At 42.4% G+C, this 25121-nt stretch overlaps 1 protein-coding gene across 1 annotated transcript; it reads right to left on the reverse strand.

Moving 5' to 3' along the window:
* Positions 1-15758: 15758 nt before the first annotated feature.
* LOC130379298 (G2/M phase-specific E3 ubiquitin-protein ligase-like) lies at positions 15759-18915 on the reverse strand. Its single transcript, XM_056586047.1, has 7 exons — positions 18311-18915; positions 17888-18225; positions 17375-17685; positions 17042-17220; positions 16596-16768; positions 16291-16505; positions 15759-16151 (listed from the first exon to the last, which is right to left on the reverse strand). The coding sequence occupies exons 1-7, from the start codon at positions 18485-18487 to the stop codon at positions 15907-15909; spliced, it is 1638 nt and encodes a 545-aa protein (XP_056442022.1). The 5' UTR covers positions 18488-18915; the 3' UTR covers positions 15759-15906.
* Positions 18916-25121: the final 6206 nt, after the last annotated feature.

The following is a 25121-nucleotide window of genomic DNA, read 5'->3' on the forward strand; positions in this document are numbered from 1 at the left end:
CAAAGTGAGGTCAATAGATGATTCTAACCCTCTTGACACATCTATTCTAGTTATTCTTCCATCATTCAGGCATACTAACCCTTCATCCTCAAGCAACTCTTCTACAACACATCCATTAAAATCTGTGTGACCACTACCCCTAAGGGTGCTGTGTGCATTAAAATCACCGCACAAAACTGTCTTGTGAGTTTCTTTACCAATTATCTTACCTAACATTTCTCTGCTTAATTTCTCACAAGGGTTATAAAAGTTTACTATTCTTACACTTGTATTGCCTATCCATGCCTCAATTAAAATTGCCTCTGCATCCTGACTTATATTTAAGGTCCTAAATCCTAGTCCATGTTGTATAAATGTTGCTACCCCACCTCCAGAACCATTTCCCCTATCCCTTCGCACAGCTACATATCCCCGGATGATGAAATCTAAATGTGGTCTAAGCCATGTCTCTTGCACACAGATAACATTTGGTTTCTCACTTAGTTCTTCAATATATTTCTTAAATTCCTGCCCATTGGAACAAAGGCTTCGGGCATTCCATTGGAGAATTGAAAGGACCATTATGAACCTCCACATGATGACTGTGCGTCTTGTACAACTGCTGTGAGAACATTATTGATCTCATCTACTGTAACTTCTCCCATGCCAATGCACCTTTGTGCTACCTTTATGATAATTGTAATCCTCTCTGTTCTACTCTGTGTTTGAGCCGAACAGTTTATCCCTTCTGCTAAGCATGCTACAAATGTAACATTATCCACTGCAATACATGTTCTATTTACAGCCCTACTGTTATTCCTTATATTCTGAGAGTTCTGATTCTGACTCTGCTCGGGTAAGCCAACACCAACTCCTGACGCTACCCCAGCACTTCTTTTGGCACCGATCGACAACTGTTTGAATCCTTGTCCATTTGAAATAAACCTCCCTGCATTCCGTTGTAAAACTGACACAGCCATCATTTTACCGTACCATCTGACGCCTGCCTATCAGTTCCCTCTGCTCTGAGTATTTCGTTAATAGACTCAGGAGTCAGTCCTTCCACCTCTAGATACTTCTCTGCTGCTTTGATTATAATCTTAATTCTCACCGTCTTGCTGTCCGTTTGTGCAGTACAGTTGATTACTTCCACCATAAAGGCAACAAATTTCTCTTTATCTACCACCAAAGTTTTTTCTGAAACCTTGCAGCACTTTTGCACCACTCTTTGGGTTGGAGCTTGAACCACCTGTGACACCTTTGGGCTTGCGCTAGATTTTGTAGGCCTATTATAGTCTACCTTTCTTATTGCTTCGGCATAGGTAATGTTTCCTTTAACTTTTACATTCTGAACTTGAATTGCTCTCTTGTGCGCTATACATCCCTTGTATGCGGCACTGTGTTCACCCCCACAGTTACAACACTTAATTTTAGTCCCTTCACCACAATTACCGTATTCATGATCACCCCCACACTTAGCACAACGATTCTTAGCCCTACAAGCTACCGCTATGTGACCAAACCTTTGGCATTTAAAACACCTTGTCGGAGGAGGAATGTATGGTCTCACTGCGTAACTTACATATCCAACCTTTACTCTCTCCGGTAATCTATCCTCATCAAATTATATCATTACTGACAAACTAGGTCCCTTAACTCCATCTCTGGTATATGTCAGACGCTTAACTTTGTTTACTTGAGCTCCTCTTACATTGGTTTTAATTTCTTCTTCAGTCAGATCAGTTGGTACACTAGATATAACTCCCATAACTCTCCCTCTTTCTTCCCATATCTGCGGTATAACATTCTTTCCCATCAGTGTTTTGCACCTCATTAGACCAACCTGTTGATCTTTATCCCTACAAACAATCATCAAGTTTCCATCCGGTACGGCCACACCAACCGCGTTGCTCGCGTTAAGGCCTCCACACACCGGCGCCGCAGTATGGCAAGCCATCCCCGCCAGAAAGCGGCATCATTTATACGCGTATCACCTTCATTACGCCGTAAAATACGCGTGTAAAATGTAGAAAAACGCGCAAAAAAGCGCCGCTTTTTACGCCGCAATTGAGCCTTTCAAGAGCGCGGGTAAAAAGCGCCGTTTTGAACATCAAAACGCGCGTAAAATACGGCGCTTTTGTGCACATCACAACGCCGTAAAATACGGCGTTCCTCTAGTATGCTAATAATCTCCACCCTTCTTTTCTCTCAGCCAATGCATTTGAAGTGTTTGCGCCCAATCGCTGAACAAGAGAAGCAGACCAAATCAGTTCAGCCAGCGCAGATCTGCTTTGAGGAGTTCTCCTCTCATTTGTTGTTAGTTGTAGCGTCATATAGATATATATTAGTAAATCCAGTTACAACAGTGTGGTCACCGTGGCCGTGGCCCAATCGATAGAGACGCTTGCTCTGTAGGCAAGAGGTTGTTTTAAAAAATCAATAAAAATACATTCGCGTCCTCGGCAGCCAGTCAGTTTCGTTCTCGGTGCTGGTCTCCGCCAGGGCTGCGCCTTGTCACCAATCCTGTTTGTGATATACATGGACAGGATATCGAGGCGTAACCACACAGAACCTCCTCACCGTCATAAGGGAGCACTTCGGGGCACTAGATTGCTTTAGAGCGGTAGGCCCTATACTGATCGCGTCGTGTGTCTTTCCAGTGTCAAATAGCCTAGTTCACGAATAAAATCACCATGAGGTTCAAGTGCGGCCATAACTAAGGCTAAATATAATTAGACAGTCTATTGCTGGTTAAGGTGGTTGGCTCTTTTTTCTTCGCTGCGTTCTGCCTTCTGGTGTAGCCTATAACTATGCATGTAGGCTATCTATTTTTGTTTTTCTGTTTCGGGTTTAAAAAAACCAACACACAAAACACAGAAACACAAATGCCGTTTATTTGTTTATTCCTTTTGCCCTTTTTCAGTTTCAAAACCAAATCAGAAAAAACTAAAAACAATCCTGTTAATTGTTTTTTCTGATTTTGTTTTAAATCGGAATATTCAAAGAACGAACCATACACGGATTCTCCTACCTCCTATATTCTATCACTTTACTGACACACACAATGTGTGGCAGTAAAGTGACAAGATCATTCCATAGACAATTTTTTTTCCATACAACTAATTTAATTTTGGATAGTCATTGCACAGCTGTAATCGAGTATTCTCATTATAGCCTAGTTATATCCTAGTTTTGCATATTTATACATTGCATCCTATTTTCATATTTCATGTGGCATCTGTATTTTTATGTAGGCTACAGCATCTGTATTTTAAATGTAGCTTATATCTTCTTTTTACATTTTACCTTTTGCTGAGGTGGGCGCTGTATTAGCCTACTGTATAGGCTGTCTGTATTTGTGTAAGAGTTATTTGTATTGTGTAACCTGCTGGATTATGAAAGTTAGTTTGGGGTAAATAAAGTGTCTGTCTGTCTGTCTGTCTGTCTGGGGGAAAATGCCGTGAAAAATGTACGCACGGTGCGTTCAGGATTAGGACTGATATTATGTCGGCATAGGCCTAATCAATCGGGTATTAATATTTGAAGCATTCATATCAGTCTATTCTTTTCGTAGGCTACTCTGCTGTTGGCCTTGATGGGGAGATTTTTTTTTGCTTCCATGCACAAATAGTTGAATCCAACAACATTCCTGCGTCTCCAGAGCCCATTTAAGCACCGTGTCAGACTCAGAAGACTGTTTACAAGCCTCTGAACGTTGTTAGAGCATGGCTCCCCAGTTCATCAGTGTCTCTCTCTATGGCTCCCTCTCACTCCTTTCCACTGTGTATTTATATCGATTGAACAAGAGAGGATGTTACGATAACTCTGCGAAAATAAAGGCTCCATGGGTGTAATAATTTAAATATAATTAACTTATAAAGCGTGTAACAAGACACCTAGATGATCTGGCTGGGTGACTAAAAAGGCACTGAATTTGGAACTTATAACACAGGAGGTCTGGCTTGAGGACTAAAAAGCATTGCGATCATAAAAGCGTGACCATCTGACAAAAGCACAAATCTGACAATAAATGGATTCGATCCGACAACCTCTTCCCTACATAGCAAGCGTCTCTATCGATTGGACCTCGGTTATCACAACGTTGAAACTGCATTAACTAATATATATATCTATATGAATATGACGCTACAACTAACGCCAAATGAGAGGAGATCTGTGTTGAACTGATTTGGTCTGCTTGTCTTGTTCAGCGATTGGGCGCAAACACTTCAAATGCATTGGCTGAGAGAAAAGAAGGGCGGACATTATTAGCATACTAGAGAAACGCCGTATTTTACGGCGTTGTGATGTGCACAAAAGCGCCGTATTTTACACGCGGTTTTATGTTCAAAACGGAGCTTTTTACGCACGCTCTTGAAAGGCTCAATTGCGGCGTAAAAAGCGGCGCTTTTTTGCGCATGACGGCGTAAAATACGCCGTGTTTCTACATTTTACGCGCGTATTTTACGGCGTAATGAAGGTGATACGCTTCTAAATGATGCCGCTTTCTGGCGGGGATGGCTTGCCATAGAGGCGCGTATATTTACGCGCGTATATTTACGCGCGTATATATACGCGCGTACATGTACGCGCGTACATTTCAAGAGTTCAAAAAATTGAACTTTTTACGGTGCGGCCACACCAAACGCGTTACTCGCGTTGGATAACGCGAGTAACGCGCCTAAGCTGACGCTTGATCATTGTGGGGTGGTTACTCGGTTCAACGCTTCCAACGCGTCAACGCGCCAACGCAGCTAGATGAGTCCATGTCCATGCAAGTGAACGGAGCGTTCCCTCTTCGTCATAACTATCAAACCAAACAGCCTTCACATTCACCGAGCGAACATTATGAAAGTAAAATGCACATTTCTCGCTAAAAATGTTTCCATAAACGCATTTAATGGCGTAACTATGTTACTATTTCCACCCAGAATAAAGATAGTTGTCGGCCGTGGCTGCGCTGGAGTCCGAGGAAGGAACCCCAAACGCCGCCGTGTTTGGGTGATAGAGCTTAGATCGGGTTAGATTAAATAATCTCTGATATAAATAACAATAATCGGGTTAAATAACTTCACATGGTGTGTCTGGTGTGTTTCCAGCATTCGTAGTGTTGATCAGCAGAGAAATAGTCCGCCAAGACGTTGAGGTTGCTTAGCATCCAGACACTCAGTCCATGCAATGGAACGGAGCGTTCCCTCTTCGTCATAACTATCAAACCAAACATCCTTCACATTCACCGAGCGAACATTATGAAAGTAAAATGCACATTTCTCACTAGAAATGTTTCCATAAACGCATTTAATGGCGTAAATATGTTACTATTTCCACCCAGAATAAAGAAAGATGTCGGCCGTATGCTTCTGTGCAAGCTCACTACTCTCTGCCAGTGACGTCGGGTCAAGCTCCACGCTGATTGGCTACCGCGGCTAAGCGTCACGCGTTGGAGCGTTGAAAGTTCAATTTTCTGAACTCCGGGCGTTGGTGCGTTGGGCGCGTTACTGCGTTTACGTGCGTAATTACGTGCAACTGCCGCGCCTAACGCCCCCAACGCAACGCTTCAACGCTTCAACGCTTCAACGCGTGTACCGCGGCTAGACCAATGGTTCCCTATGCAAAAATGCAGATTTTCAACGCCCCTAACGCGAGCAACGCGGTTGGTGTGGCCGTACCTTAACGCGAGTAACGCGTTTGGTGTGGCCGTACCGTAACGCGAGTAAAGGCTGATCCATACCTCCGGATACGGACAGTTTCGTCCGGTCCCGGAGGTGTTTCGTCCTATCTATCTATCCATCTATCCATCCATCCATCCATCTATATATATATATATATATTGTATTTGTAGATACTTATATTATACTATATACCTGACATTTTTATTTTATAGTTTATTGTTATTGTTCCCACGAAACACCTCCGGGACCGGACGAAACTGTCCGTATCCGGAGGTATCGATCTATGGCAAGCCGAATTGTCATTTATTAACTCAGTTTGACTATCCGGAATTTATATTGCAGATATCTGCAATTCAGTTTCGCCTAGTCAAAACTAACATTTCGGATATCCGCAACTACATTCCTCCTATCCGCAATTGTCATTTCAGATATCCACAAAGACATTCCTCCGAGGCGAAATGACGTCATTTTCGCCATTCATGTCTATGGGGTTTCTCATTGCGGATATCTACAATTCAGTTGCGGATATCCACTTTGTGAATTACGGATATCTGCAACTGAATTGTAGATATCTGTAATTCCAGTTTGAGATATCTACAATTTGATTCTGACTAGTCATAATTCCAGTTCAAGATATCTTTAATTCACCTCAATTCAAGATATCTACATGTCCCTTTTCAGATATCTTAAATTAAGTTTTGACTAGGCGAAATGAAGTTGTAGATATCTCTAACTGGAGTTACGACTAGTCAAAATGACGTTGTAGATATCTCTAACTGGAGTTACGACTAGGCGAAATGACGTTGTAGATATCTAATATCAAGTTATAGATACCTTGAAAGGAATTTTGATTAGAGATATCTACAATTGTAGATATCTTTAACTTTCATTCTGCCTAGGCGAAACTGAATTAAAGATATCTTGAATTCGAGTTTTGACTAGGCGAAATGACGTTTCAGATATCTGTAATGACGTTTCAGATAATGACGTTTCAGATATCTGTAATGACAAATTATAGGACCGTTTACTTTAAGCGGGAGCGGAGCATCTCCTCGTTCAATCATCATTCCCACTGATTACATCGCTCCATATAGCACCATGTCAGAGCAGCCGGAGGTCGAGGGAGTCTGGGTTTTTAACCGTCTTTTTAACGCTGCGGCCCGTGCCAGGCAGGAGCTGGCAGTATGGCAAGCCGAATTGACATTTATTAACTAAGTTTGACTATCCGGAATTTACATTGTAGATATCAACAACTTCATTCAAGATATCTGTTACGTAGTTGTGACTAGTCGAAACGACAGTTAGAGATATCTGTGACGTAGTTTTGACTAGTCGAAACGATAGTTAAGAGATATCTGTAATTCAGTTTTGACTAGGCGAAACTGAATTACAGATATCTGCAATGACTTCACGGAAAACGACATTCAACTCGTCACACATCTTAAATGACAATTGCAGATTTCTGTAATTCAGTTTCGCCTAGGCAGAATGAAAGTTAAAGATATCTCAAACGTCATTTGAGTGTTGGGCATTACGCTTTAGATATCCAGAAATACGTAATTTCCCCTTGCCGCCATAATCAAAGAAGAAGTGGGTTCATTTCCGAATGGAATAAGAAAGGAGCAGTCATGGCGTTGGCTGTGATCGAAAAGATCACGAGAAAATGCCATGAAATTGAACAAGCCCACACACAGGGGATGTGTGGAGAGAGAGAACGTCGTTCTATTGAAAGCTGTCAAAGAAATCTCGGAAGAATTTAATATTTGATATCACCGGAGACAAACAACGAACTCAAACGCTCTTTGGCTGAAGTGAAAAATCTAGTTGGCACACATTTCCAGGCTGGGGAAGACCGAAGTTTCTCTGTCGGTCGCATTCGTTCAGGTATGTCCGTTTTTCACTGCATCCATAGGCCTATATGTAAGGGAACGCCGGTCATTATCGGGAAAATAAGCCCCGACAGGGCAAACAGGACACCGACGCGCAGCGGAGATAATTGCTTTGCCCTGAGGCCCAGTGCTCTTACTGTCCTGTCGAATAAAGGCAACTTGTTTAAAATAAAATAAATAAGTTGCCTCCAATTCTTATGAAAGTATACTAAATATAGCCTATATTAAAGCTAAAGCTATAATGTCATATTGTCATAATGTCATATTACAGTGATAAAACGATATTTTACCTAGGCTAACTAAAACGCTATAACTATGAAAAGCCTGTCTGTTGCAAGATGTATATCCTCACACAAATGTATTAACCTATGTTTAGCAATAATTGTTTATATTTATTAATTTACTGTATGTATCCATGTGCTTATTAGAGCAATCATTAAATGTATTAGTCTTACTGTTATGTCCACTGGTCACAGCAATAAATACAGTATTTTTGCAAACCCTAAAGCCTCTCCACACCCAGGGTAGCCTATTGGCCTATTCATTAACAATATGCAATTTCAATGCATGTTTGAGAATTGGTATGCTGATATATAGGCCTACTTTAAATTACAATTAATAAACAGTCCAATGCTGCCTCAACCCTTAAACCTTGTTGACTTTTTATTTTGTGTAGGGAGAGCAGGCCGTCCAGCCATTGATGTTACCAGAGAACAGATAGAATTTCTGCTAGCGCAAGGCCATACAATTGCAAAAACTGCTGAAATACTTGGATTTTCCTCATCATTTCTGTACAAGAAGTCAAAGTTGATGGGTATACCTGTCAGAAGTATGCGGCCTGCAATAGATGATGGTGAACTAGAACAACATGTGAGGCAACTTCAGGGCCAATATCCTAATTCTGGAAATGAGGTAATTGGTGGTCTTAATTTTTAGCCTGTATTTAATTCACATTTGTGTGCCATTGTTTTTTGATTTTTTTTTTACTTTTCCAAAATCTGTTTCAGATTATTCAAGCCCTGTTGCGCACACAGGGTGTCTTTGTTACACGGTCCAGAGTGCGTGAGATGTTGACACGGGTGAATCCTACTGCTGCTGCAAGGAGATGGAGCAGGACAGTTGCAAGACGTGTTTATCATGTACCTTACCCCAACAGTTTGTGGCACATTGATGGGAACATGCGTCTGATAAGGTTATTATTACCAGACTTGTCATACTTACTACCAGACTTGTCAATATATTCTTTTATATTTTTAAAAGAACTTCAGCAAGTGAAAAACTGGAGTTCACAGCTATATTGTTTCAAGACTACTGTCAATAGTATTAGAATTTCAAGTAATCATTTTATTTGTTTTTCAACCTTTCTAGATGGGGCTTTGTGACTCATGGTGCAATGGATGGATACTCCCGTCTGATTACTTACCTCAGCTGCAGCACAGACAATCGTTCCACAACAGTGCTTTCTCAGTTTTTGAAAGCAACATGCCTCTACGCCCTACCATCAAGAGTCAGATCTGATCATGGTGGTGAAAACATCCTTGTGGCTTTGTTCATGCATCTAGTTCAAGGACTTGAACAGAGGTTTCATAACCGGACGATCAGTTCACAATCAGAGAATTTAACGCCTTTGGCGTGATGTATTTTTGCATGTGTTGCAGCACTTTTACCTAATGTTCTACTCCTTAGAGGATTCAGAGGTTCTAGACCCAGATAATGATGTCCACAGACTATCACTGCATATTGTTTATCTTCCGGAGATTCAAAACAGACTGGAGCAGTTTAGACAGGCCTGGAACCTCCATCCGTTGCGAACAGAAAATAATCGCACACCAACTCAACTCTGGACAGAGGGCATGCTCAGAAATATTGCCACAGACAGCACAGCTGTCAACAATGTGTTTGGGGAGAATCCCTACAGCGACCAAAACATTGAGGCCATCCTAGCGCAGTACGGAATTCAAACACTGCCTACACTTGATGAGGAAGAGTTCCCAGCTGTAAGGGTAGAGCCACCTCAACTCATCCTCACTCAGCAACAACAGACATCTGTGCACAATGCAATCCAACACATTTCTGATTTGAAGATAAAATATCAGGCTTGCTGTACCGCAATTGTCAGTATTTTGCAAACTGATCAGGTATAGTCCAATTCCAAGCCCAGAGACAACATTTTATTGGTTGCATATATTATCCAGGCTTCAAGAAAGGACTCCACCCCCTCCTCCCTTGGAGACTGGACTCCACCCCCTCTCCTCCCTTGGAGACAGGACTCCACCCCCTCTCCTCCCTTGGAGACAGGACTCCACCCCTCCTCCCTTGGAGACAGGACTCCACCCCCTCTCCTCCCGTGGAGACAGGACTCCACCCCCTCTCCTCCCTTGGAGACAGGACTCCACCCCCTCTCCTCCCTTGGAGACAGGACTCCACCCCCTCTCCTCCATTGGAGACAGGACTCCACCCCTCCTCCCTTGGAGACAGGACTCCACCCCCTCTCCTCCCTTGGAGACAGGACTCCACCCCCTCTCCTCCCTTGGAGACAGGACTCCACCCCCTCCTCCCTTGGAGACAGGACTCCACCCCCTCTCCTCCCGTGGAGACAGGACTCCACCCCCTCCTCCCTTGGTGACTGGACTCCACCCCCTCTCCTCCCTTGGAGACAGGACTCCACCCCATGGGTTTCAGCGGCCCTCACAACCCCACACCACCACCCCACCCCTTTCAAGTGTATATTGTATATAGTTCTCTGCAAACCTATGGTGGCATCATGCTTTCAGTGTGTATATTGTATATAGTTCTCTGCAAACCTATGGTGGCACCATGCCTTCAGTGTGTCTTGAACAACCACACATAAAAGGTTGCACATATTATATTGACATTTTATCGTATTTGTCTAAATGCATACTTGACTGTAGATAGATTTATGAGTGAAGTTACCAACACAATCGATTGGCCAAATCAGGCCTCAACTGTGTGCGTATTTGAAAATGTGTCGCAGGGACTACAGTCAACAGCTATGCAATTATCTTTTCTGTTCCCTTTTCTCATATTTGTTGTGTGTGTGTGTGTGTGTGTGTGTGTGTGTGTGTGTGTGTGTGTGTGTGTGTGTGTGTGTGTGTGTGTGTGTATGTGTGTGTGTGTGTGTGTGTGAGAGAGAGAGAGGGTGGTTCATTCTGTGTAATTCAGAAGGTAGAGACAGGTAAATTGCATGTTTCCTATTTTACTCTAGTACATGATGACCACTGTAGGAATGTAATTCATGCACTCTAACTTTGTCGTTGTAATGGCCACCCAGGTGGCGTGGCCAGCCTAATCTAATAAGCAGAGCCTATTGACACCTCAGAGTCAAAGACAAAGAAGTTATAGTTGTGATACTGAAATTATCTGCAAGTGTATTTATGAATGTAGCATACTGATATTTGGTCTTGAATTAATCCTTGTGGACAGTAGTCTTATGGTTGTTCTGGCAATCTTAAGCATATGCATAGTTGTGGCCTATGTATTATGTACATTGTGTTAAATTGAACTTCACACCTCAGTCACACATCTGAGGCCTGTTTCAGGTAGCTGGTTTAACAATACATACTCTGAGTTTAATCCTGCGCTCTGAGTTGGTTGACACAGAGTTCAGGGTTGAAAAGCAACTCTGGGTTTTCGGTTTCAGAACAGGTGATCAGCGTTGGGTTAATCAACTCTGAGTATGTTCACTCTGGGTTGAGGGCGTGCCTGTTGACTATGAAGAGCCATCATCATTGGATCTCTGATAACATGATCAAACATGGACCAAAAGCGTATATCCACTTACTTTTCCCCCACGGAATTGGAAATTCTAATGAACGTGTATGCCGAGCAGTTACCCATTTTAACAAAAAAAAGCAATACCGCCGCGGCAGCGAGAGCGCGAGAGAGCTTGGCAGGAAATAGCTGAACAAGTCAATGCGTGAGTCAAATAAATGAGTAAAATAAAATAAGAGGAAAGTTTAATATCTTCCACTTATTCAATATGTAAATTGTGTGTGTGTGTGTGTGTCTCAATTTACGCAACCCTGAGTTGCCCCACGAGGACTTGGCAGCAAATGAAGTACAAAAATATAGTTTAAACAGGTAAACTAATGTTTAATTGAAATCAAATCAATTGTGCTGTTTTGCCTGCTCTGCCTAATTTAACAGCTATGTTCAACATGTATTATATATATGTATACTATATTTAAGCAGTAAATGTAAGTAGTACATTTCCCAGCCACCCCAACACTGCCAATATGTAATAGGATTTAGATATATTAGAAGGCTACACCTAGGCAAAAATGCATTATAAATATATATGTGTCTTCAAAATAGCGCTTACTGAATATTAGGGTAACATTTTCCTCCATGTTAGCAAATCGAAAAAATGCAGAGGCCCGGCAGACTGGAGGGGGTCCACCACCTGTAGCCCTCACAGAGGCTGAGGAGATGGCCCTCAGCCAACAGAGTATGCGTCCTGTGGCTGAGGGCATCCCTGGGGGGAGATAGATAGAAGATAGAAGTGCCTTTACAGTATAAGAGGTTGGTTATTCAAAATAATTAAATATGTACACGCAACCCAGCGCGTTGCAAATTAGATGGGGCAATATTCTGGCTCAAGTACTAATTGCACTGTCTAATCATCTTCTTCCAGTTACTGATGGCGTCATCGCCCTACTTGAACCAGATGCCCTCACCAACCTCCATGCAATTGTAACAATTCAAAAGATGTAAAAGGATGCTTTGGAGATCCACATTTTGGAACATTAGTTAAAGGTGGGTGAGGTGCAAACTGGGATACTGTTCCCTGCTCTAAAAACATACCCAATAATAATGACTTTTTTTTTTTTGTGCTTTCAGGAAATAAAAAAATCCTCATAATAAGTAGATTGTCTTTATTAGAACACGGGCTGTGGTGGGACAAGTTATTTTGTTGAACAGTTTACTCAAAGGGTTTTACTTCAGTGAACAATGCAGACGATTATGCTGAGCATGTGCATGTAGAGAAGAACAGCATCTGGTTAAAAGCAGTACCAGGGTCTTTTCTGCCTTGCATTCTTAAAATGAGTTTCTTGACTTGCAGCAGTTATAGGTCCGTGGTTAGTCAGCTACTCTGATCATGGGAAAGCCACAACGTTGAAGTGACTAGTAGGCCTACAGAGCGGGTGGGATGCACGGGGCGGATCATTCTGCACATTTTGCGATAAAAAATAAAACTTAAAGCATGCCCCCGGTGCGTTTGACAGTTAACATGGGGGCTGAGAAGGTGGTCTAAATAAATGATAGATTGCGCTGAAAAACGATAGCGCTCGTGAAGAAAATTATCAGGAAAATAAAGTAGCCCTATATCCAACCGGGGTATTAATAATCGTTCCTCACGGAGATTCCTTCTGAGGATCGCAGCCTCTACGTCCACAGGCTCTCGTAGAAAAGGACAGGCCATTTCTAACACTTCCTTCTGTCGGAGAGCTGCCTTCAGCCTTATAGACAACAAACTCAGAGTAGGTCTAACCACCTCCCGAGCAGGTTAGACCCACGGCGTATGTTGCCGCAGCAACTAACTCTCGGTTGCGCTGAACCTGCTACCTGAAACGGAAAACCCAGAGTTTCCACTAACTCAGAGCGAACAAACTCGAACAAACCTCAAAACCAGCTACCTGAAACAGGGCTCAGTTGACCTATCATAAGTCAGCTGGATGGATGCGCACTGCCCTAGCCTGAGAAAAAGACCAGATTTGTATAAATCACATTACTTTTGAAAATCTGTCCCTGAAGTCCTTGGTCTTGTCTCTTCTTTATTGGCCCCTGCGGGAATGTGTGTGGCTCTCTCTGACGCACTCTCCCTTTCTCTCCCTCTTTCTCTATTTAGGTTTTGTATTCGATGTACTCGATGTACTTTGTTTCATCTTGTTTTACATTAAATGTAACTTGATTTGTTTAATTTGGTTTACCTGGTTACATTTAAATTAATTGGTAACTGTTCTTAATGGAGTCAGATAACTGAGTTTATCCTACTCTTCTCCATTGTTCAGAACACACATTTAGGTAGTCCTAAGTGAAGTATTTTGCAAGCTTTAAGTTTATTTTACAGAGGGGATGGACTAAACAGCACAGATGTGTGATCAGCTCCCATTTCCTCACAAAGTGCGGAGAAAAGTCGCCTAACCCTAACCCTAAAATTGACCACGCTCACAACTTCTGTCAAAACCTAATTTAGTTCAGGGCTGAGCAGCGCTGCCCTGTGAATGACAGTGCGTCCAGTGCGTGCGTCCAGTGCGCATCAGGCGCAACCCTCATTATTGTATGGATGGACAACTTTTGAGGTCCGTGTCACAAATGTATCCATCTTGTGTTATTGTCCACACCAGCCTGCTAACCATCCCAACCATTGTTGCTAAGCAACGTCAATGTGTTTGGCGGACTATTTCATAAACCCAGACTAACAATGGTTGTACGCAAGAGACATACGCACGTATGCTTACCACTCTTGTAATTTCCATATAGTACATTCAGATTGCATGTTAGGAATAGATCTTTTCCGATTAGAAATCAATTCGGAGAAGTAAAGCCTCGATGTAAACACGGCTAGTGAAATTTCCTCCCGTTTGTCGCGCCCCACCTGTCACGTCTCTATTCCCCACCAATGGGGCGCGCCCCACACTTTGAGAACCGCTGATCTAAAGTGATAGTCTACATCTGTTAATCTGAGTTTTGATCAAAAGTCCATGTTTGTTTGATAATATCTATTCTGCCTAGATCCCATTTGTTCTTATGGTTCTTCTGCTATTGAGAGGCTGATTTAATGGATTTGTTCAATTATAGGCCCTGCATATAAATACACTCAACAACTCACTTTATTGAGAGTGCAGCAAGTGGGGATGACCACAGTGGAGAACAAAAAGTGCCACAGAGCACTTGAACATAGAAAATATTTAAAAGTGCATGAAATTGGACATAACAGATTACCAGTACCACATCATTAAAAGTGAAGGTCAACTTAAAAGACCTGAACAAAGCCATTTGTCAAGTTGGGCAATACTAGAGCTAAATAAGATATTCAAAACCTAAATAAAATCTTTTCAAAATAATTTAACACATTTTAAACAAATTTAAAGAATGGATCAACGTTTCCCTGAGTGTGAGTGTGTACGAGTATGTGAGAGCGTATGTGAGAGAGTGTGTGAGAGAGAGTGTATGAGTGAGAGCGTATGAATGTGTGAGAGAGTATGTATGAGTGAGAGCGTACAAGTGTGAGAGAGAGAGTGTGTATGAGTGAGAGCGTATGAGTGTGTGAGAGAGTATGTATGAATGAGAGCGTATGAGTGTGAGAGAGAGAGTGTGTATATATGTGAGAGCGTATGAGTGTGTGAGAGAGAGCGTGTTTGAGTGAGAGCGTATGAGTGTGTGAGAGAGTATGTATGAGTGAGAGCGTATGAGTGTGAGAGAGAGAGTGTGTATGAGTATGTGAGAGCGTATGAGTGTGTGAGAGAGAGTGTATGAGTGAGAGCGTATGTGAGAGAGTGTGTGAGAGAGTATGTATGAGTGTGAGCGTATGAGTGTGAGAGAGAGAGTGTATGAGTGAGAGCGTATGAGTGTGAGAGAGAGAGTGTGTATATATGTGAGAGCGTATGAGTGTGTGAGAGAGAGTGTATGAGTGAGAGCGTATGAGTGTGTTAGAGAGTATGTATGAGTGAGAGCGTATGAGTGTGAGAGAGAGAGTGTGTATATATGTGAGAGCGTATGAGTGTGTGAGAGAGAGTGTATGAGTGAGAGCGTATGAGTGTGAGAGAGAGTATGTATGAGTGAGAGCGTATGAGTGTGAGAGAGTGTGTATGAGTGAGAGCGTATGAGTGTGAGAGAGAGAGTATGAGTGAGAGCGTATGAGTGTGAGAGAGTGTGTATGAGTGAGAGCGTATGAGTGTGTGAGAGAGTGTATGAGTGAGAGCGTATGAGTGTGAGAGAGAGAGTGTGTATATATGTGAGAGCGTATGAGTGTGTGAGAGAGAGCGTGTTTGAGTGAGAGCGTATGAGTGTGTGAGAGAGTATGTATGAGTGAGAGCGTATGAGTGTGAGAGAGAGAGTGTGTATGAGTATGTGAGAGCGTATGAGTGTGTGAGAGAGAGTGTGTATAAGTGAGAGCGTATGAGTGTGTGAGAGAGTATGTATGAGTGAGAGCGTATGAGTGTGTGAGAGAGTATGTATGAGTGAGAGCGTATGAGTGTGAGAGAGAGAGTGTATGAGTGAGAGCGTATGAGTGTGAGAGAGAGAGTGTATGAGTGAGAGCGTATGAGTGTGTATGAGTTGATCAATTGGAACAATAGAGGCATGCCCTCCAACAACCTGCAATGAATGAAAAACAAACAACATTATGCAAGACCAAAGGTCGGCGCTTGCAGAATTCCCTCCATCATGTATTTTTTAAAACATTCATAGGAAGAATGCAGCGGCAGGCGTAATATAATAATACAGGTGTTTGCTTCAGGGAAGATTCGGTTGTCTTCATGAATGAACTGGATTTGAGGAGGGTATGGAAATCCCAGTGGAGGGACTTTAGAGGCTCCAGATGAAAATTCCAATACCCTCTCAAGGGTGACTGGACTGCATTCTCCTTCTGTAACACAAGAAAGTGGTGAGAAACAGTGATTAAGTGATGCCTTTCACACCTTGATGGAATTGGAGAAAAGTTCTTAATTTAAAATAAATAAATGTTTTCACATACAATATTGTAACTGGTAGAATAATTTGTATACCTTCTACGTCAATCAACCAGTCACGCCAGAAGCAGATGGTTGCATTTTCACGGTTTCTCCGGTTGCTGCCTTGCACTGAGAAGTCTACAACAAATAGCTTGCACAGGTCCTTTGCCTGAAGGGGAAATTCCTCATTTACAAAGAAATGGAAGAATACTGCCGGATTCTCCCTAATCTCTTGGAGTAATCCAAGGGTTTGTAACCCATCAGCAAACCTATGAAAACATGTGCCATAGTGTGAGTTGTCCTGGGCTATTGACAGTTTAATTTTTCGGACAGATAAGACAGGTGAGGCAATTACTTACTGGTCCAGGGCAGTCGCCAATCTGCCGTTTACAAAGAAGTCAGCAGCTGACTTGACAAGGGAGTCCTTCTCTTCAAGGGTGGACACATGTCTCAAGGCCCCTACAATATTGAGACTATCTGCTGCCTCTGTAATTGTGTCGTTTGCCTCTCCGACTGTTGTTGCTTCCTGTATCTAAAAAGAAAAGAAAGACAAATAGACAGAAAGAAGACAAAAATACAGAATGAAAGATAGTGAGTGGCACATAAATACAAGGATAATTAAAATGTGCAGGAGTCTACAATCCAAAATTGTCTTATAAGGACACCTTCCCTATATAAATTAACTGTCAATAGTTGTACGCTATGAAAGGAAGTGTTTCATAAATAGAAAGTTAATAGAAAGCAACTGGAGGGCTGTGTCACAGTAGACTGTACATTCGATGTATAACACCTTCCTCCTGCTTACTTTCATCAACTGCTGCCTAAAAGTATGGTCGCCAACTTCATCGACCGTGGCCGGGGTCGTTTCTACTCCACAGATTTGCTGGAAAAGCCTTTCCGAGAAGAAATGTGGACCAACTCCTCCATGAATGACGCACACAGCAATCATTTTCCCCACCCAGGTGTACAGTTTACTCTGTAAAGCTAAAATGAACACAAAAAAAAAAAACAGTAAACACAATAAATCAAGACCGGAGAAATAAGTGAGTGCAATAATTTTTAAATGGGTTTCCGTGTATACATTTCTAGAATTCTGCCAGTTGAATGAAGACAGCCCTAAGAATTTGGGCTTCCTTACCTTGAGTATCAAGACGCAACTGCCGGTCTTTCTCATGTCCATCAAAGATGTTTGATTGGTGGACAGCCCTCATCAACAGCCTTAGGTACTCTCTGGTCGGGCCGCCTTCGTCAACTGCCCCTTCACCATTGTCATCTTCATCCACAAAGACAACATCCAGTTTTGCTTCAGGGTCGAAGGACTTCCGTTTAAACGCCCGCAGGCTACATAGTAAAACATTGTCCCGGCACACATTTATTTGGTTGCTTGTTGGAGAGAAGTTGTGATCTACTTTGTTGACCAGTTTTTGCAATATGGTCTGTAGATCAATCCTGCAACCAAAGAAGTTCATACATTTTATTCATATGCCAAATATATACCATATTTTATAACAGTTTTAACCACCTGATTAAATGTTATAGGATATAAGCATCACACTGACTTTGGTTTAGTGCTAGTCCTTTATATGGTATAGAAAATGTAATATTTACATACACCAAAATCATCAATGTCAAGTTAATGCGAAAAACATACTCATCCACAGGTCCTCCAAGGTGATGTGTCGATACAGGAGACTGATTTTGTGAAACGGTCTCTTGTTCGTCAAGATGAATGATTGGTTCCTGGACAGGTGAAGGAGGGAGTGATGGTTCTTCAACAGTCAGGATTTCTTGCGGTTGTGAGATCAGAGTGAGCGATGGCTGGATAGAGTTCTCAGATGGCAGTGGCTGGAGAGAGGGCTCAGACAGCAGTGAGTGGGTGGAGGACACAGAGAGACTTGGCTGGGTGGAGGGCTCAGACAGCGACGACTGACCAGGAGATGTGTGGTTTAGGGCATGAGCGCCATCATTTCGTTGTCCCGAGAGAATTTCCTGAAGACAAACATGCATGAGCTTGCACAAAACAAAAACACAATCTTTTTCTCCGTTTGAGACAGGAAATACAATATACATTTACCTGTACATGCTGAATTGAAAACCAAAGTACGTATAGCGTTGAGGATGGTTTTATGCCATCCAGTTTAACCCAATCTTCAAGTTTGTGCCGCTGTCTGCTGAATCTTGCACAGGTTCTCCTAAAAATGGAAATGTAAACATCAGTATAATCCGTTTCTAGTGGCAAAATAACAGCCATTCGTTGCCAATAATATACACAAGATATTTCAGGAATCCCAGCAAACTGTCCTTTGAGATCTTGCCCAGACTCCTACAATGTTCGAGAAGACAGTTTCAAAGACGATAAATTCCACAAACCAAGGCTTCCAAACTGTGTTGTCATATTTTCAGAGATAATCATAGTGTTCCCAACCACCAACGTAGACCTGTATGACTGCCACAGTTAACCTATGATAAGTTGTGCTTCTACAAAGTTTAAAGCTAAACAAAATGTATACATGAAAAGAAAGCCAGGTTTCACTCCCAAGGGCATCACACAGCCTCTGAGCATAATATGTGAAAGAACATTAACATATGATGTAGCTGAGCCTCTGAATGCACCACCCAGATCCTCACACTAAGCATAACCACCATTGACTAACTTTAGATAGCTGATGCAAAATGATTCATTGGGTGATATTCCTGGACACTTTCAAAATGATGCCTTGGCATGAGAAAGTGTTGGAAGGGCATAGGTGTATATATTAAAATGGCTACATGGAAACTTTTATGAAAATGCATTAAAGAGTAAACAGCTCTACAATATTTCTTTAAAACAAATGCTAAATGTATTTTAACAGTTCAATGTTTCCCAATGCATAGACAGTGTAACAAATGGGACCAGACAGGCTAAATATAAAATAGAATTCAAAAAAGCTTGTTCCATAGTTTTCTTGGCAAGAAGGTTGGATAATAAGGTGTTAAAGTAAATAACACTCAATTCTTATGTGCTTCAATCTTATATTACCTAATCCAAGTTCAGTCAGTTCAGCAAGTGTTTTTGTTGGGGGCAGAAGATCACTATCTGGCCCTGGAAGGAGGAAAAGTTTTGCTTGCCAAAAAAGATTTTCCCTGCGGCCACCAGATCCTGTAAACACAAATACATAACTGTCATCAGTCACTCTTGGCTAAATTCGACATGAATAATATGGACAATAATATACTAAATAAAAATATCCACATGAATGTACTGAGGGGTGTATAGGCATGCAGGCAGGGAGGGACTGACCTGTGATTCATCAAAAGCCCGGGCCGGGTCGGGCCGGGCCTTTGATCGAGCATTTGTGTTTTTATTTTTTATCATTGCTTTATTGGCCTAATCTGAGGAGAAATCTATGCCTTAAACAGAAATATTATAGGCCTTTATTACACGGGTCTTCTCAATTGCGTTGAACGCTCCGTTCACTTGCATGGGTCCGGTAACCCCAGCGTCTTTGGTTGCTAAGCAACTACGAATGCTGGTAACGAATTATAAATTTAAAAAAAAGACACATTGTGTGAAGTTATTTTTCGCTTTGGCAAGTAGCCGTGTAATAAGCGGGAGAATGTATAGAACGTCGCCGGTCATAATCGAAAATAAGCCCCTTATAAAATAAAATAATTAAAAAAAAGACAGTTGATCGCTGCGAGTCGGTGTCCTGTTCGCCCTGTCGGGGCTTATTTTCCCGATAATGACCGGCGTTCTATAGATTATGCCTTACATATATATTTAGCAGAAAAGGCCTAAGTAACAAATGTGTACAAAGTTACACATGTATTAAAAATACATGTGGCGGGTTGAAATCGGGCTCGGGCTCATAATTAGTTTATGTGTCGGGCCGGGCTCGGACAGAACGTACGCGGACTTGGGCCGGGTCGGGCTTGATTTTCTGGGCCCGATCTAAACTCTAAGCTGAATTAACGTTACACTTACATAATGTATGAGGCTGTAGTCAACCCAGAAAAACAAAAGATAGGTTAATATATTTAACAGCTACCCAAACTTCACAGCTACCCCGAAATGGCCAAACTTACCCCGAACTCCAGGAACTTGACGGCGAAATAGTCTTCTTGTTGAAGAGAGTAATCGGGAATCCTCATTGCTCGCTGCCAGCTCCTGCCTGGCACGGGCCGCAGCGTTAAAAAGACGGTTAAAAAACCCGACTCCCTCGACCTCCGGCTGCTCTGACATGGTGCTATATGGAGCGATGTAATCAGTGGGAATGATGATTGAACGAGGAGATGCTCCGCTCCCGCTTAAAGTAAACGGTCCTATAATTTGTCATTACAGATATCTGAAACGTCATTACAGATATCTGAAACGTCATTAGAGATATCTGAAACGTAATTTCGCCTAGTCAAAACTCGAATTCAAGATATCTTTATTTTGCGGATAGGAGGAATGTAGTTGCGGATATCCGAAATGTTAGTTTTGACTAGGCGAAACTGAATTGCAGATATCTGCAATGTAAATTCCGGATAGTCAAACTTAGTTAATAAATGACAATTCGGCTTGCCATACTGGCAGCGAGCAATGAGGATTCCCGATTACTCTCTTCAACAAGAAGACTATTTCACCGTCGCAAGGGGAAATGTCAATTCGGCTTGCCATATGCAGTGTTGCCAGGTGGGAAATGTAGGATTATCGTACCAGAGACATAAAATTATCGTATTTTGAGGGAAATTATCGTACACCCGTCATATTCAAAATAAGTCTATTGATGCGCTATATAGTCCCTCGAGTGTCTCGAGTGTCTCAACCACCCCTGCAAATTGGCTCTCCCACTCTTTTCTGTAAGTTTGTAGGCGATGCTGCTTACTTCGACTCTGCCCCGCCGTTTTCTTAGCCTCTCCTCCTCCTTCTCCTTCTTCTCCTCCTCCTCCTCCGGGTTCTTTCATTTTCTTTTCCGCGCTTCTCCAGGCCGTCTCTGCTTCTTCTTCTTTTCTTTCTTTTTTTTTTTTTTCCTGGGGCGGGCGCAGCGGACTATTCAGCCAATCATTGCCGTTGTTCTGAGGCAAGCTCACATTTAGAAAAGCACGATTGGCTTGAAATTTGTCACATGGAAAGAGATGCCCTCAGGGTTCACAAAAAAAAATCCGACAGACAGTTGCGACAGGCTGATTACAACCGATTACAACCACACATTCACTGAATGGTCAAATTATCGTATTTTTGGTCTTTTTTGGGATTATTGATCGTACATCGTACAGAGGGCCAAATTATCGTACAAATACGGCCTATCTCACAGAAATCGGAAATGACGTCACACCGGGTAAACATTCTTCCGGCGTAGTCATTTTTGTATTGCCGTCAATGCAAAAATGGATAGTTTCTTCGCCACTTCCCTGGTGGGTTTTCCGAAATTGCGATTCGAAGATGTGCAGAAGATTGTGGAGACACACTCAGCAACACCACAGCCCAGGCTGACAAAGGGGTACAAGTTTTTTGTGGAGGAGTTTGTACACAATTATCAAGGTAAGTTGTCTAAGGTGTTTTGTTGTTGTCAGTAGGCTACTCAATGGCCGCCTTGCTCATTCATCTTTTGTGATGACAAGCAAACCATATACGATCCATATAAATCGTCAGAAATATTGTCTGTGTGTGAAATGTGTGTAAAATGATCATATTTGTTACGTGTAGACTATAATATTATGAATATAATTAGCCATGGTGGCTATGAAGTCTCCGTGTGTAGCGTTAGCATTTTAGCATTAGTTTAGCCAAGGATAGGTTCAGCTAGTTATTTGCTGACCAGTTTTCTTCCGATCAGCGACATATTATTAACATTATGTATATGCTAAGTGTCAAATATAGTTGATGGAAAGGTGGTAGTGAGAGGTAGATGCAACCGCTCGATGAGGAGGAATGAGGAGCCCCACATACTACATGTTTCTGCCGAGTTAGGGCCCGTTGGCCCAAGTCTGTTAGTTTTGATAGTCTGTCTGGACTAACAACTGCAGTTGCAGTTTTCCTCTTCTTCTGAAGTTCAGATCATTTTCATTGTTCTTTCTTACAAACAGTAGCGTGCTTAAGACTTGGCCCACCTAGCTTGCTGCAATGTTGTGGCTGTACAGACCTATGTATTTTTCTTCCTCTTCATTAAGGCACAAGCCGTAAATAAAGGAAATTTGTTGAGTGCATTAAAAGGACAAACATCTAGTTCATGTTATAACATCGCTAAAACAACAGATGTAATGGTGGCCCAAGAGTTTTGCACGGAACTGTACATGGCTTTTCTGCAGTTGCAGGCTCCTTGCCAGTTTCCAATGGCCTTATATCAAGGTCCTACCTACTAAGTTCAGTAACTCAATTCTTATGGTGTTCACAGATCACCCTGGAGGCTGTTGGACAACTGGGTCTCTCAGAGCTGTAGCTCTGCTGCGGGCAAAGGCTTCTGTAGCCATATAGCTGGGCCTTGATGTGGTTCCACCTTCCCTGGCCTGTACCAGTCAACCACAGATGTGGCATCGACCTCGAACCCACGTGTGCTGTTGTGTCCTCTGTTCAAATCATACACTTCAGTATTTGTCTAGAGTATATGAGCATCCTGTATTGTTGTTCGCCTCAGGGAATCCATTCAGAGGCTGTGAGTGACCTGGTGGTGAAGAAACCCAAGTCGGTGGGGAAGACTGGAGTCAAGTCCACACTCGACAGAGCGTATGCTGGTAAGACTTTTTTTTTTGCAATTTGCACTCTGTTAAACTTGCTCATTATGAAAAGATGCATATTAGAATACATCTGTTATCACTACAAAAAAACAGTCACATTTTTATTTGACGTTTCGCCCTTTGAGCCCTTTGATGTCCCACATCCTAGAGGGAATATCCAGCTTGGAGTTGGTACCATCTCAGCTGTGCTGACCTGGAAGATGTCAGCAATGACTTGTTCTTTAAGGCCAGTTGCTACTCTACAACAGTAGATGAAAAATTCATCAATGGCTGGAATCTTCCTTGAAGGGCTTGGTGTTGGAATCGCCTCTTGTCCTATCCTCTGTGCTTTGCTCCAATAAAGAATATATTGTGTTGAGGGGCAAAACAGACTCCCAAAACACTTGAAACACTTCTTGAGATGGAAACCGAGTATAATATGTCATGGTCTGATCAGACACACAAAATCTGTTGAGGATAGTTTGTGGCCCCATGGACACGTCCGGGGACAGGCACATCCAAATTAACATAATGGTCAACAAATCACACGCGGGGAAAAACACATGATCATTAGCATGAGCATCGACAAACTGAGGATTTTACCCATGAGGGCGGGGTGTCAATCAGCAACCGTACAGCGATCTGATTGGATGACGGATCCGTCGCTGCCAAAAAGTTGAACATTTTTCAACTTTCTGACGGAGCCGAAGGCTCCAACGGAACGTACGGATCCACAATGCATTGCGCGTCCGTCCCCATTAAAGTCAATGGGGATCACGCAACGGACGCATGTAGTGGGCACGGGGCGTTAACGCGTTTGGTGTGGCCGTACCGTACGCTCATACGCATGACGATTAGCCGCGTTGCCCAATCAGCGTTGAGCTTGACCCGACGTCACTGGCAGAGAGTAGTGAGCTTGGACAGAAGCATACGGCCGACATCTTTCTTTATTCTGTGTGGAAATAGTAACATAGTTACGCCATTAAATGCTTTTATGGAAACATTTCTAGCGAGAAAAGTGCATTTTACTTTCATAATGTTCGCTCGGTGAATGTGAAGGATGTTTGGTTTGATAGTGATGACGAAGAGGGAACGCTCCGTTCACTTGCATGGAAAGAGTCTCTGGTTACTAAGCAACCTCAACGTCTTGGCGGACTATATATCTGCTGATCAACACTACGAATGCTGGAAACACACCAGCACACCATGTGAAGTTATTTATACCGATTATTGTTATTTATATCCGAGATTATTTAATCTAACCCGATCTAAACTCTATCACCCAAAGACGGCGGCGTTTGGGTTTCCTACCTCGGACTCCAGCGCAGCCACGGCCGACAACTTTCTTTATTCTGGGTGGAAATAGTAACATAGTTACGCCATTAAATGCTTTTATGGAAACATTTCTAGCGAGAAATGTGCATTTTACTTTCATAATGTTCGCTCGGTGAATGTGAAGGATGTTTGGTTTGATAGTTATGACGAAGAGGGAACGCTCCGTTCACTTGCATGGACAGAGTCTCTGGTTACTAAGCAACCTCAACGTCTTGGCGGACTATAGATTCATACTTTATTGTCATTGTGCAAACTTGTACAATGAAATTGGGGGTGGTGCTCACTACCCATAGTGCAAAATAAAACAGTGCAAAAATACAAACACAAACAACAGCAATAGGCACAATAAATATAAATATGCAGTCATAACATATAAGTGTCTTTTTTTTTTTAAATAAATAAATATGGTAGAGGATTTCACATGTCCATTGGGGGGGGGGGGACTATATATCTGCTGATCAACACTACGAATGCTGGAAACACACCAGACACACCATGTGAAGTTATTTAACCCGATTATTGTTATTTATATCCGAGATTATTATGATTATGAGATTATTTAATCTAACCCGATCTAAACTCTATCACCCAAACATGGTGGCAAGGTAGGCGTTTCTGGGTTTCCTACCTCGGACTCCAGCGAGGTGGGTCTGTCTGCGTCCTGCAAGACGGAGGCGTAATTTGTAGTAGGAGGCGTAACATGTAGTCGGAGGAGGCGTAACATGTAGTCGGAGGCGTAACTTGTAGTCGGAGGCGTAACTTTTAGTAGGAGGCGTGTCTAGTACTTTTCTAAATCGCGGAAGTGATCTGTATGTAGCAGTGGTGCGTGGGTACATAAATGACCGTAACTCGGACCTCAAATATTAGGCCTT

The sequence above is a fragment of the Gadus chalcogrammus genome, chromosome 3 (genome assembly GCF_026213295.1).
Source record: "Gadus chalcogrammus isolate NIFS_2021 chromosome 3, NIFS_Gcha_1.0, whole genome shotgun sequence".
NCBI lineage: Eukaryota > Metazoa > Chordata > Actinopteri > Gadiformes > Gadidae > Gadus > Gadus chalcogrammus.